This window comes from Stegastes partitus, unplaced genomic scaffold (assembly GCF_000690725.1).
Source record: "Stegastes partitus isolate 25-593 unplaced genomic scaffold, Stegastes_partitus-1.0.2 Scaffold248, whole genome shotgun sequence".
NCBI lineage: Eukaryota > Metazoa > Chordata > Actinopteri > Pomacentridae > Stegastes > Stegastes partitus.
The window spans coordinates 67,106-81,345 of NW_007577979.1; the positions used below are offsets into that span (position 1 = coordinate 67,106).

Sequence of the window (14,240 nt, forward strand, 5' to 3'; positions counted from 1 at the left end):
TGTCAATTTCACATTGTCTGATGGAACAGATATGTTTCTATTCTAGTTATTCCAGCTGTATACACAGGCTGTAAAGTAGCTTTAATTCATGCATTTAAGTATACATTCAAATTTGTCCCAAAGCATATTTGAAGGCTTTAAGTCAATTTTCCTCTGTTTTGCATGTGTAACTACAGTAATTGTGTATTGGGCTCTGAGTCCTTCCAAAATGTGGTTGACTTACAACTCAGTAGTGTGTCTTAATACGTCCTTTGTAGAAACAAACCAAGCACTGGAGCTCCTGCTGCTGTTTGCCATCATTCTGCTCCTTTTGTGTAGACACGGTGGGACTCTACAGGCTTAATTTAGTCAGAAGTGCTATGGATCCTATTTTCAGAAGGTATTACTCGGGATAATTCAGTCCAGATATAACCTCATAAACTTAAGAGACCACTGTGACAAAAAAAAAAGCCTTTGGAACTATAGCTACTTTTAGTAGCAGTAAATCTGCATTGTCTGTGCTGCATGACTAGATCGGATTTGCCTTGGAACAACACAGCCAGTTACTGGTGTACCATGAGCATCAAGTCATTCTGCACTGTCATCATTTGACTGTATGATGACGACATGACATGACATGATTCTAAAAAATCACCTTACAAGCAACTTAGCTTAAACTTAACCTAATAAACCCAGATCAATCACAAGAAGATGAGCATTCCAAAATCAAGAGAGTGGCATTTGGCTGCACACACACATAACAACCACATTCATACTCAAGACCTTCCCTTAAGCAAATACAAATGCAAACTGACAAACCAAAAAAGTGGGCAGCCAGCTTGATGGGGAAAGTAGGGAAATGGGTATCAGCAAGATGTTCTCACTGTTATTTACTCCAAGACATACAGATTATAACTGAGTGTTAAAAATACAGAATACTGAAATAAACAAAATTAAAGGTCAAAATAAATCATGTAAATTAACCCCACTATTAGGTTTACCCCTTGTCTGTCCAATCTAAGATGATCTATACAAGGGATTTTCCCTCATCTACAGATGTAAGTTTTAAAAAAGTAAAAGTATGGGCAAAAGTTGCTACTGTAAAGTGGACAGCTGGTGTTTGAAAAGACTTCATTTTTTTCTAAATATAAGCACATTTAGCAGTTTAAAATACAAATCAAAACACATCAGATTTCTCTGTGTTTCATTTTGAAATCATCAGTGAAATTTGACATTTTATTGAACAGAGAAGGACAATGTTCATCAAGTCCTAATGGATACACAAATTCTAAGTCTTTTAGATATGGTTGTCCTGAGCAATGTATATTAAGTTAAACTGTGAGAAAACACAGGCAGAAGAGCCACTGTCAATGTGAAACATGCAAGTGCTACAAGCTTAATACGGAGCGGTTAAGGGACAGTATATTTACAAATTAACAAGCATACAATTAATACAAGTGCTATGGCATTCTGCTGACCTGGTGATGTACAACACAGCTCGTAAATATATCACTGCAAGGCGTGCAGCCCGCGTTGGAGAATATGCATAATATAAAGCCTGGTTCAAGTCAAACCACTGTAGACGGATTGTAAACTTGCACCAGCACAGTACACTGCATATCACATTAAAATCTGACAACACTGGAAATTGTTCTATTGGTGGACGAGATACCGCATCCAAAATGTACTTCTTGGAACGAAGTTCATCACATCACACCTGGGTTTGACAACTTCCAATACATTCGAAACCACTAAAGAGCTATCAAACTTGCGTACGACTACTCATATAAAAGATTTTAAATTTCAGCTACAAACAGTACATTAGAGTGACAATGAACAACTGTCGTCTGTCAACCACCTGAGTCTATAACGTCACCACTCTCTATTACTGCATAGGTTTCGTTTAATTGCATTTAAATCGTAGCTTCCACTAAGCGCGTTCAATACTTAGTCAAGCAAGTAAGCCACAAGGTAAGGCCACTCACTTTAGCTAGTAGGCCTTCACTCAGATGTAAATTGCCCAGCTTTCTAAACACAGGAGCATTTTTTAATTACATCCAATAATGACAAACACAGCTCTGTAGCTGAGTGCGGCTTCCAACAAGTTAGCCACAGCAGCTAACCAGTACCAACAGACTCAACAGCAGGCACAAGATGCTACAACCATTCTTGCCAATGTCAGATGACGTTATCTAAGCAGCTAGCAACTGACAGGATAGACAGCTAGCCTACTATTATATGCCTAACCTTTGCAAAACATCGCCCACACACAGCAAAAAGGATACAGTTTGAAGCCCTTCAAAATTTCCTTGGCCCTGTCTTCGTCTGAAGACATGTCAGAAACCGTTTGTTTTCGTTCCGCACAGACAACTTACAATTTGTAGAAATAACTAAGCCGCTGTTCACGTTAGCTCAACTAGTTAGCTAACTAGAGTGCTAGTTAACAATAGCCCAGAATAGCGTTCACTATGTGTACTTCACTCTGTACTTTAGGTCTGCAGGTTAATTCTGATCCGATAATGCAATCAGCTAAATATACCCAGCTAACGAACAGACAGCTACTGTAGCCAGTAAAGGCAACGGGAACTTCCACCAGCCAATCACAAGGACAGTATGAATTAGGGGTGGGACTAAAGTGGATAGAGACGCGTCACCAGTAGCAACGCCGTACACCATGGATGTTGCAATAACACGCGCTGCATGAAGGGACCAAATTGCCGCGGTCCGTGTGTCGACAACTTCTTTTATCTTCCAAAAAGTACACATCTCTGTGATCTGGAAAATGAAAATCCTTAGTCGGAAATTCTGATATAAAAAACTGAGAAGACGAAGTTTAAGTTTGGCTCTGTAGAATGTAAGGAAACACATGCTTTAGCAACCCAACCCAAACCAGCTACTCATTAAAATTTCACGGGTTCGGGTGCCTATCCACCCTGTCTCATGAAAATCGGCCTGGCAGTTTTTTTAAATGATCCTGCTGACATATAAACGGTAATAAACACATCAAGTTTTGCCAGCAGCAATTAGGAGTTGCAGGTATGCAAGCAAATCTTATTCTGTGTACCAGTGGCGGTTTAGACTAATTTACCTGGGTGGCAGTGTTTAATGACAGGGGTACATTTAAAAAATGACAATAATTATATTTAAGCACTAAAAACTTAACAACAGTAAAATAAAATATGTATAGTATATTATATACTACTAATACAATAACACATATATATTTAACCCACAACCACTGCTGCACCATTGACCCTGTTACACATACATCTCAATTAGCAAGCAACGTTAACCATCCATATTTAGCATGGGCCTCTGCAGGCCCTCTGCTGCCTACATTTAAAATTTTCTTGAATACAAAATCCACATCTATATTTCCTAGTTAAGAAAAGAAAAAAACGGAAAGAAAGAAAAACTTTAAGTCTGAGACACACACTTTTGGGTTGAATGAATTGCACCAACAGGTATTTTTCTATTGTGTAACTAACTAACCTGTGGTAATGCATTGTTTTTGCTTGTGGGCAGACAGAATTCTTATGGCTATGAAAGGTCAAAGTAAGGATGCTACAAAAATAATAAAAAATATACCATTAACATCTGCATATTATTCGCCCCATACCATGCATTTCTATTCCAAGTCTGTGCTGCATCCTAGCTTTAGAAATTCATCTGCTTTGGATTCTGTTTATTTCCCCTCTGACAAAGTAAACCAAGCTACACTATTGTCTAATTGAATCTGTCACATTTGCTAAGGGATTCCTTACTGAGGGCTGTACTACAAATCAAGTTTGACATAGCCGGGCTTTCTTTGTGTAAGTCAGTTCAACAAAAACTAAAGCCCCAGTCAGCAATAACAGGTAACACAAAGGTGGTTTTCAACTTTCTTTGATAACTCAGGCTTTCTGCTGTGTGAACTCTGTGTGCGTTCGCATGAAAGGGGCCGTTTAACGCATCATGTGACTCTTCTTCTGCACAAAATGTGCTGATTGTGTGTGACCTACAACACAACAGGATGTTTTAATAGAGAAACATGAGAAATATAAGAATTTATGACTTAGACTTTTAAAAGCACTGCTATTGCAAATGATACAGTACAGAAATGCTGGTAGAAAACTGTTAATCGTTTGTTAAAACATTTACCAATTCGCCATTGGTGTATGAATGTGTCTGTGAATGGGTGAATGAGAAAACACTGTAAAGTGCTCTGAGTATCACCAAGGTAGAAAAGCACTATGCAAGTGCAGACTATTTACCATTTAACTGATCACTGGAACTGCTTATGACTGACAGCTGCACCTTATAGCTTTTAAACTTCATATATTTAATTTTTTTATTTTTTGTTTTTTCCTGTGTCGTATCTGTGTACGTCTGTTGAAAGCTGCTGTCAACGATGTGAATTTCTCCACCGGGAGATAAATAAAGGCATATCTTATCTTATCTTATCTTATCTTTAAACACGATCTCGTATTGAAGTGCTTTTCGGTCTGACGCTGTCTCATTATGCAGGATATCACTTTAATTTTTGGCCAAATCAAAGTGAAATTAGTTTTATTGATTGAATATTCTCTGTGAAAAATTCCAATAGACTAATCCATTTTCTAATCTGTTCTCACAGCTGCATGACCAGCAGTGTAAATGGTTTTGGCAGCACATCAGGACCAAACAAAAACATTTTTATGTGATTTCTGCATCACCAGCTGAATACGTGTTGGACTCCCATGACAACATGATGCATACAGTAACTGCACAGCTCCATTCGATGGGATTAGTAATGTAGAGATCAATAAGTCTGCATATAGTCAGGTCCATAAATAATTAGACATTGACAGAATTTTCAGCATTTTAACTCTGTACACCACCAGAATGGATTTGAAATGAAACCATCATAATGTGCATAAAGTCCAGAGTTTCAGCTTTAATATCGAGGGTATGTACATCCGAACAGTGTAGGAATTACAGCACATTTTATATGTGGCCTCCACATTTTAAAGGGACCAGAAGTATTTGGACAAACTAACATCCTCAGAAATGAAATCGTCGCATTTACTTTCTGCAGTCACTGACAGAATGAAGTCTTGAACCCACAGACATCAGCAGATGCTGGGTTTCATCCCTGGTAATGCTCTGCCAAGCTTCTACTGCAGCTGTCTTTAGTTCCTGCTTGTTCCTGGGGCATTTTCCCTTCAGTTTTGTCTTCAGCAAGTGGAATGCATACTTAGTTGGATTCAGGTCAGGGTTTGTGAATCCATCTCTGAGGCGTACTCATATGAAAGAGGCGGAGTTGGCAACAGATGATTGATCACAGACAGGGACTGATCTACCGGCACCAGAGTGACATATTTTACAAATTAAGAGTTAACTATAATATTAGAAAAATATAAATATTTTAAAATTATAATACAGACTGAAAGTAAAACAACTAAACCAGAAGGAAAAGCTGAAAAAAAACTGCAGACTGTGTTAATGTAAACAGGCTTATCGATGTTACTACCAAATTATTAGAGCACGAGTAGATCTGACTATAATTACAACTGTGTATTCTATTAAATGAACATGTTGCTTAACTGCATTGTTCTGGCTGCAAGAGTTCTATTGCTTCAGCTGCAACCTTGCAGTGTACAAGTTGCTCAGATGAAGGTTTCTTATTCATGATTCAAGAGTCAGTATAATTATCACTATGAATCACAAGATTGTACAACAAAACTATTTTAATGGTGATGTGGACCATACCCCTTTTCCACCAAGAAGAACGAGGTGCTAGTGCCAGTGCTTAGTAGGTTCAAATCTCGCACCTCCTAATAACATGTTTGCTTTTTCATTGGCAAGGAGTCAAGTTGAAGCCACACTATTGTGTCACTGTAAGCTGCCAGTACATCACAGCATACGTGGCCGTTTCTGGTCCCTGTAGTCCTTTTTCAGTTTCTTGAGTTTCTTGAGGAGTTGGTGGAGGCTCCACTCGTACCTGGCTGCAGCCATCTCCTGTTGGATTTTTTTCAAACACAGGCTTGGTCTGAGAGGCTCCCTCTAACTTCATTTTGGATTTCAGTTGAATACCACAGTACCAGGAAGCACTGGCTCTCCTCCTCAGACCACTGCTGCTTGGATTTGGGGTCCATTTTTACCTATTTAGTTTTTCAAAAATGTAGCTACTCGCTCGGGACTTGTTTTAAAAATGACGGTTCTGTTTCCACCGGTCTCATTGGTCATGATAACCCCACCCACAGCCTGACATACTTGGTTCTTGAGCAACAGTTTTGAGAACCTGGAGCCGGTGCTTAAGTGGTGGAAACACAAAGAACTGGCGCTAACTCAGGCTCTGGCACCGAACTAGCACTGAAACCAGCTCGGTCGAAAACAGGTAGCAGTAATGTCACATTAAGTTTCATTCCTTTGGCTGTAGGACAGTTTAAGGCTCATACTTTCAGCTGCTGAAATGGTTTGGGAACAACTAAAGAACAAATGCAAAACTGTAATTTAAATCAACAAAAGGCTTATTTCCAATCTCATAAGGTCAACAATCAGGCTACGAGACATCTGTCTTCTTGTATTTTTTTTTTTTTAGGATTATATCGCTCTACAAAGTCAGACAGAACAATGAAATAGCTCTGAAATTACTTGCAGCTCTAAAAAACCCACATCCTCTCACTATCTGTGCACCATGCATCTCTGGATCTTTAATGCTCAAAAGATTTTCAAAAGAACTGATTGATCAGTAGGAGGCGCTTTTATATATGCTGATCTCATATCTGGAACATAACCTGAGGGCTGCACTACAAAGCCCTGGTGGGTTATCAAGGTATGTTGAGAGTAAATTCAGTTTTCAGTATCACAAATGTGGCTCTCCTCTTACCTGGCTAGATCACCATGGTAACTAAAGGTGTGGAGGTAACCTGGTTGGAGCAGGTTATCAGTTTCAGATTTAAATCGCCTGGAAGAAGCCTCTACCTTTAACCAAATCTTTTCCTGAAAATTCTCTTAACGAGTGTGAAGTCACAAGCCTGAGTTAACAAAGAATGTTGAAAACCACCTTCATGACACCCCTGTTCTCTGACTGGGGCTTTAGTTTTTTGTCCAGCCTGACAATTATTTGAGCATCACGGATTCTATACTGAGGGACGATGTTATATTTGCAAACATGTTGAGCTGTGTGTTACTAATATTAATGAATGATGCTGTGCAGCTGCAGTATCGCACACTATACATGTGTTATGCTGCCAAAAGAACCTGATGTATTTAATTGGTGATGCAGAAATTGCAGAAATAAAACATATACTACTGAGAATATTCAATCAATAACATTATTTTCACTTTGATTTGGCTAAAGATGAAAGTAATATCCAGCATTATGGGACAGTGTGAGACCCAAATGCACTTAATGACAATATCATGTTTAAACAGCTTTAATGTGCAGCTGTCAAAAATGCACACACATCACTGTTCCCCATAAAACAACCTATTGACTTAAGCAGCTGCACATGATCGTTTCACTTTGTGCGGAAATAGGGTCACATTACATCTTAACCCTTCACCCCTGGGCGAACAACCTTAAACACAAAAAGCGTGGCTATTTCAAACTTGCTTTGTAATATACCCGTGCTCTTGAACAGGCTGGTGTTCAGAACACAATACAATGGAGATGTGCCCCAGTAAGAAGTGAACCTACATTGTAGTACCAGAAACCCAGAGTTAAACCTGATATCGCCTCAATAACCTCAAATCTTGCTTCATAGTACAGGCTCCAGGTTAGCCCAACAGCTTAAGTTACCACAGTGGTCTCGCCAGGTTGAATCAAGCCTACTTCATGAAAACTCTGACTTGAAACTCAACATACCTTACTAACCCACTAATCTTGCTTCATAGTACACCCGTCAGATGACTGTTGACAATCATTAAAAACAAAACTAAAAACAAGCAGACGACAAGTCAGAAATTCGTAGTTTACCAAATGTTTATTAAGTGACTGTTTAGTCCTTCTTAGCGGCAGCCTTTCTCATAGCAGCCAGTACGTTGCTGAGCTCCTCTCTCTTTCTCTTGGCACGAATGTGAGTGCCAATCTGGTGGAAAACAAAAACATGAACATTATTATTAGATTGACTCACTTCAGCAGTGTGTAAATGCTGAGCTTTCCTGTTGTTATGGAGCCTTTATAGGGCATCATGAAAATCATAGGGTCACAAAAGGACAAATTCAAAATTTGCATAAAGCCCTCAATAAATCTCAGACTGCAACAACTTTGTACATACAAAAAATAAATAAAAAGGAAATATATATATACACACACACACACTGCGTTGAATTTGAAGAGTTGCAAACATATGGGATAGTATCAAGCCGAATCATTGACACTGTGTGCATACTCATGTTAAGTTTACACCAGCATGCACCTTTAAGTGCTTTTGACTGGAAATACAAACTTACCCTCTTCTTGATAAACTTAAGAGCTCTCTTGTCCTTGGACACCTTCAGCAGCTCCATTGCTCGCCTCTCATATGGGGCAAAACCACATACTTCACGGATCATGTCCCGAACAAACTTGCTATGTTTGGTCAGACGCTAAATGACAAGAAAAGGGTATAGTGAGACAAACTGTTCAAACACAATTCTACTTATGTGGTTAAACTCTTCACACCAGAAATTCTAGAAAATAACAATTTCAAGCATCACTGTGTAAAAAGCAGACCTTATGACAGTGTAATATATGCACTTTACTCCAAAAAATGCTTTTGCTGTATACAAAAATTTACACTTAAAAAATTATTCTTCAAGAACAATCCATCACTACAGCCTAAAAACACTAAGTGCAGTCTTACATGTGAGTGTAAAACTAGGTACAAAATACTTCAATTTGTGCTCATCTCCAGTATGCTGTATAACATTGCAGACAATCAGAGATTAAATCAATGGCCATAATTATCACATTTAAGCTTTCATCTTTTATAATTTCACTTACTCACTTTCACACACAAATAAAAATTGCAAGCCGCTGGTGAAAGTACTTTGTGCCATGAGTGCAATAACCATCTAACTTCTCAAAACCAAGTCATTGTTTATGACTGAAAAATAAAGCTGTGGCATTTGATGACGAGATCTGACTCCCAATTTCCAAAAAGTACCTATCAGCAGATACTCACCCCGCGCCGGCGGCTGTGTTTGGGAGCAGTTACATTTTTGGTGACTGGATGCCCTTTGTTGAGGCCAACAGCCATAGGATAGCGAATAGCCATGTCTGAAAAGAAGACACACAAACAGGTTAAAATGCAAATTACAACATTTTTTTTGTTTGTGTTTGGCCAAATGCGAAATGGAAACATGACATTGTAATTTATTGTTAACAACGTTTTCTTGACATATGATAGCAGGAAAACCAAAACAGTAAATAATAATTAATAATATTAATAATAATATTAATAATAATTAATCTTTCAGTTTAACCAGTCATGGGCTCTAGCTCTGTCTATGTTAACTCAATACAACTGCTGCTTTTCCACAAGTTTTTTGTTTATTTATTTATTTATTTTTACAAAGCGAAGAAGAAACAACATTTAGAACCTCTCTGATATGGTGCAACACAGGCAAGCCATCTAAAGCATTTTTTGGGTGGCCTTGACATTAGGGCTTGGCGATATTGCTGAAAAGTCGATCACAGTACAGTTTTTTGTATCGCAGGGCTCCAGATTGTCACCTTTTTTTTGTGTGTGTGCGAATTACAATTTTAAGTGGTTGCAGTGGTGCAAGTACATGATGATTATTAAGCTGGACTGGTGTTGCCCAAAGCAGCCTTTTCTGCTCGTAGAACACAGTGCATGTGGAAAAGAATAAGTGTTTTTATCTTGGACAAATCTGACATTAGAATACCCTATTGTAACTATTTTCAATGTAATTTCACACACCGGTCTGAGCATACTGCAGCCACCAAGCAGCACTATCTGCAGCCTGCAATGTGAGGCGTTCAGGGAACATCAGTAAACTGTAGTGTCTATTGATAAGTCATATATGTTGCTTGTGACAAAAAGTTTGCGCAGAGCCCTGTATTGGTAGATATGATGAATATTGATCATTTTTCAATTAAGGCTAGAAGATTTTTTTTTAACACTTTAGCCCATTTCTCAAGGTACACAGGTTAGGACTGAAAGATATACGTGGACAAACCACTTACCGCTATTAATGCTACAGTGATGGCAGTGTCAGACACAGTGGACAGCACCACAGATTTTACTCAAATAAAATGTTATGCATTGCATTTCATTAAACTACATTATATAAGAGTTAAAAGCTTTGGGTAAGTCAAAGATAAGCGAGTCACACTGCATTTCCTCCCCTGTATGAGTGTCTACATGTATTTTTGAGCTTGTGTAATACAGAGGCTCTGTACTATCCTTTACTTAACCCATGGACAGGTCCACAGAGAAGGGAAAAAAAAAGTAGCCTGCCTTGTTTGCGATAATTTGCCTTACTTCACACACATTTTAAGCAATGACTACTGGGCATGTGCACATCAGTTTTGATAAATGACACATATAACATACAGTCCTAATTCCTACAGACTGTCAATGCAGTTCAACCTTCAGGTTCATGTATTTTTCAATTCACACAGAAAACAATCTTACAGGTTCAAAACACATCCATTCATTGTTGGAAATGGAATGCCTCTATGTTAAGTTCAGGAACCTAAACCTAAATGGAACCATAGATATGTATAATAAAGGCCTAAACGGTCAATTCCTTCCTGGGTCAAGCACCTATAATTGAAGCACCACCAGTATTATTTACTGAACCTTGTTTCCTGCCAAGTCTGCTGTGTAAAAAGTGGACTTGTACAAAACAAAAATTCAAAAATTCGTTTTACTTAATGTAAGTCTATTCGATATCTTTCTGACAACAACGCTATTTTTCAACACGAAGTTGACAGTGACAAGCAACACATAAGGATAGTTTCAACTAAATCAAAAGACATAAATAATACAATGCAATAGTAGCACAGTGGCTGGAAAAGGTATTTCAACCAGACACGTTGAGCCTATGTTCTTATCCGGACGAGGTTCGTGCAAAAACGTTTCCGTCCTAATATCGCGACTTTGGTTATGCTTGTCCAAATTTCCAATATTAAAATATTACCATAATTATCTTTATCCTTTTATAATATTAAAAAAAAGTGATTGTACGTAACAACGCGTCCACATTTCAGGAGTCACTGGCTGGTAAAGTGTGTTGAACGAACGTACTCGGAGATGTTGGTGAGTCCCTGTACGGACTTTAAATTTACATTACTTAAATTCTATGTTGTGCTACAATATTGGACAGATGTGTAAAATGGAGGTAGGGGACTATAGTGGTGTCAATATGTCGAGCAGAAAACGAAGGATGGCGAAGATTAAAAGCTGCTTTCACCTAAAACTTAGGAACAACAAAAACCCTACCTGGTGTCTGTGATGGCGGTCAAGCCGGAAGGACTGTTGGTTACGAGAACCGGGGTAATGAAAGATTTGACCTGGAAGACGCCTTTGTGATGTCGACATGACAGCGCCCCCTATCGGGCTGGAGTAGGTAACGTTTCACAATAAAGCGCTGTGAAACAATAAAGCATTGTGACATAGACCACATTTAATGTTCTTCACGGCTTCATTTTTACATATCTACCACAGTAACGGAGAGAGACACTGTACACACCCAATATTTGATCGGACAGTAACACCAAGTGACAGATAATACAACTTAATACACAAATAAATGAAAGACTACATCTAAACTAATGGCATATTATTAAACTGTCTACATACCTAACAGCGTATTTTTTTATGATTTCATAAACATTGTAAATTCAGCCCATGTTTGATGATAATCTAACTACTACTTTAGTAACAGTAAAGTCCTGACAGCTGTGATGGAGATTAACCCTCCATCTAAAGATGGCCACTATATAACTAGCAATTTAACTATTCAATTTTAAATTCAATTTTATTCATATAGCGCCAATTCACAACATATGTAATCTCATAACACTTCACATAGCAAGGTGAAGACCTTATGAATTTTAAACAGAGAATTTTGGATTTCCTGTGAGCAAGCAGTCGGCGATAGAGGGAAGGAACCAAAAAAAATAACAACAACCCTTTAACAAAGAGGGGAAAAAAAAAAACCTCCAACACGACCAGGCTAAGAGGAGGTGGCCACCTGCCTCGACCTGTACTGGTGAGAGTGGGGTTGAGAGGGTGGGGGATAGCAAGAAGGGTTGGGGTGGGTATAGCAGGATAGTAGATGGAGAGCAAGCAAAACAGAACAATAAACATTTTGAAGGTCGTTGAGGCCAGCGGCAGTAAATCAGATATGTGTAGCTCCAGATCCAGAGACACCCCCACAGAGAGAACAAACACAGGATGTCGTGGGAAACGCAGAATTAGTGACATGAAAAGGTGATATATAACTGTATAGAAGAAAAAGAGAGGAGAGTAGAGGAGCTCAGTACATCATGAGAAATCCTCCATTAGTCTAAATCTATAACAGCATAAATAAGGGACAGTTTAGGTGATCCTGAGCAGCGCTAACTATACACTTTATCAAAGAAGAATGTTTTAACCGTAATCTTGAAAGTAGAGACGCCCTCTGCCTCCCGAATCCAAACTGGGAGCTGATTCCACAACAGAGGAGCCTGATAACCGAAGATTCTACTTTTGGATCTCTGGGAACCACAAGTAAACCTGCAGTCTGAGAACGAAGAGTTCTGTTAGGATGATATGGTACCACAAGGTGTTTAAGATAAGATGGAGGGTGGTCATTAAGAATTTTATATGTGAGAGACAGAATTTATAGTCTATCCTAGATTTTACAGGGAGCCTATGAAGAGAAGCTAATAAGGAAGCAATATGATCTCTCTTATTGGTTCCTGTCAAAACGCTGGCTGCAGCATCTTGTATTAGCTGGAGGTGTTTAAGAAGATAATAAGGAGTTACAATAGTCCAGCCTAGAGGTTGCAAATGCATGGACTGGTTTTTCAGCATCACTCTGAGACAGGATGATACTGATTGTGACAATATTATGTATGTGAAAGAAGGCTGTCCTATTGATGTGCTTTATGTGTGTGTTGAAGGGCAGATCTTGGCCTACAATATATAAACTGTGAATTTATGTGTGACAGCTTAACTGTCTGATGTGTGACTGTGATTTACTGTCAGATCCTGACCCAGACTAGTCCTATCTCTAAGTCGGAGATAATTTGTAATTGTAAGTAATTATTGAAGTTACCAGCACTGCTGTTTATCATGCAAAACTGCAGCAACTCTTTTGCTTTGGAGACACTTCTATGAATTTTACTGCTGTCTTATGCTGCAGGTATGAATTGAAGTCAACGGAAAGACTCCTACAAACAGCTGGAAGCAACAAAGTAATTTTCAGCTGATGATAATGATTTGTGAAAAAGAAAAAAAAAATCAAATCATATTGCTTATTGGTATCACTGATCAGAGCTGCTAGTCTGTTTGTATGACAGTAAAGTTGTATTTTAATGGAAATTTCAGTATGTAGAGCAAAGCCAATAAAAAAAAAAGATTTTGTCAAGAATACTGGATCTTTTGTTCTCTGTGATGATTTAGGACCAACATTGGTGCTGAAATGTGAAAATCTGAAAAACTCTTTTCCACATCATTCGACACAACTTGAAGTACTGTCGTGTCTATCTGTTTATGCAACGACATGCAGTTCAGACTTGTGCTGTGTTGATAGCGATACAGAAATGTTTCTTGGTGCAATCTAGTAAGATTGCTATTGCAACTTTTACAGGAAAAAACAGGATGCTCATACAGACATGATGCACAATCTTGAAGGACACGGAGCTGGCAGGAAAGCTCCTGATTTACTAGTCATCTTTGTTTTAACTGTCACTTATGGTCATAGATGCAGTTAATCGCTAAGATGACAAACCTTCATTAGAGAGATCTGAGAGATTGTTTAAGGTGATGCCTTATCCTGTCAGAAGAGATATGCCCCTCCCTCACTGCTTGTTGTCACTGATTTGTGCCTCAACGTTTATTAAAAGCGACACACCCAAACTCATAAAAATGCCTGTGATAGAGAAAGACTGCTTATGAACATGTTACAGATATAAATCTCACTACCCCACTCATTGTAACACAAACAGACCACTCTGCCATTACAGCTACACAATACAGCCCTTGTTTCTTGTTTCTTTTTTTGGACTTTATGCTGCTTGACATTTTAAATCTTTGGACTGTTTAGACTGTTAATTGTCTTTATTTCTTTCCCCAAAA

At 38.5% G+C, this 14,240-nt stretch overlaps 2 protein-coding genes across 6 annotated transcripts in view; both read right to left on the reverse strand.

Moving 5' to 3' along the window:
* Window positions 1–2,534, reverse strand: part of pde6d (phosphodiesterase 6D, cGMP-specific, rod, delta) — a 25,032-nt gene extending 22,498 nt beyond the window's left edge. For all 5 annotated transcript variants that reach the window (XR_520197.1, XR_520196.1, XM_008281848.1 and 2 more), the window contains exon 1: window positions 2,265–2,534. Coding sequence is in view for 3 of the 5 variants with exons in the window: in XM_008281848.1 (XP_008280070.1) it covers window positions 2,265–2,314 (50 nt within the window). In the remaining 2 variants the exon portion in view is untranslated. The remainder of the gene's footprint in view (window positions 1–2,264) is intronic.
* A 5,375-nt stretch (window positions 2,535–7,909) lies between these two features.
* On the reverse strand, window positions 7,910–11,468 carry rpl36 (ribosomal protein L36). Its single transcript, XM_008281849.1, has 4 exons — window positions 11,397–11,468; window positions 9,111–9,205; window positions 8,398–8,532; window positions 7,910–8,033 (listed from the first exon to the last, which is right to left on the reverse strand). Exons 2-4 carry the CDS (start codon window positions 9,201–9,203, stop codon window positions 7,944–7,946), a joined length of 318 nt encoding a protein of 105 aa, XP_008280071.1. The 5' UTR covers window positions 9,204–9,205; window positions 11,397–11,468; the 3' UTR covers window positions 7,910–7,943.
* Window positions 11,469–14,240: the final 2,772 nt, after the last annotated feature.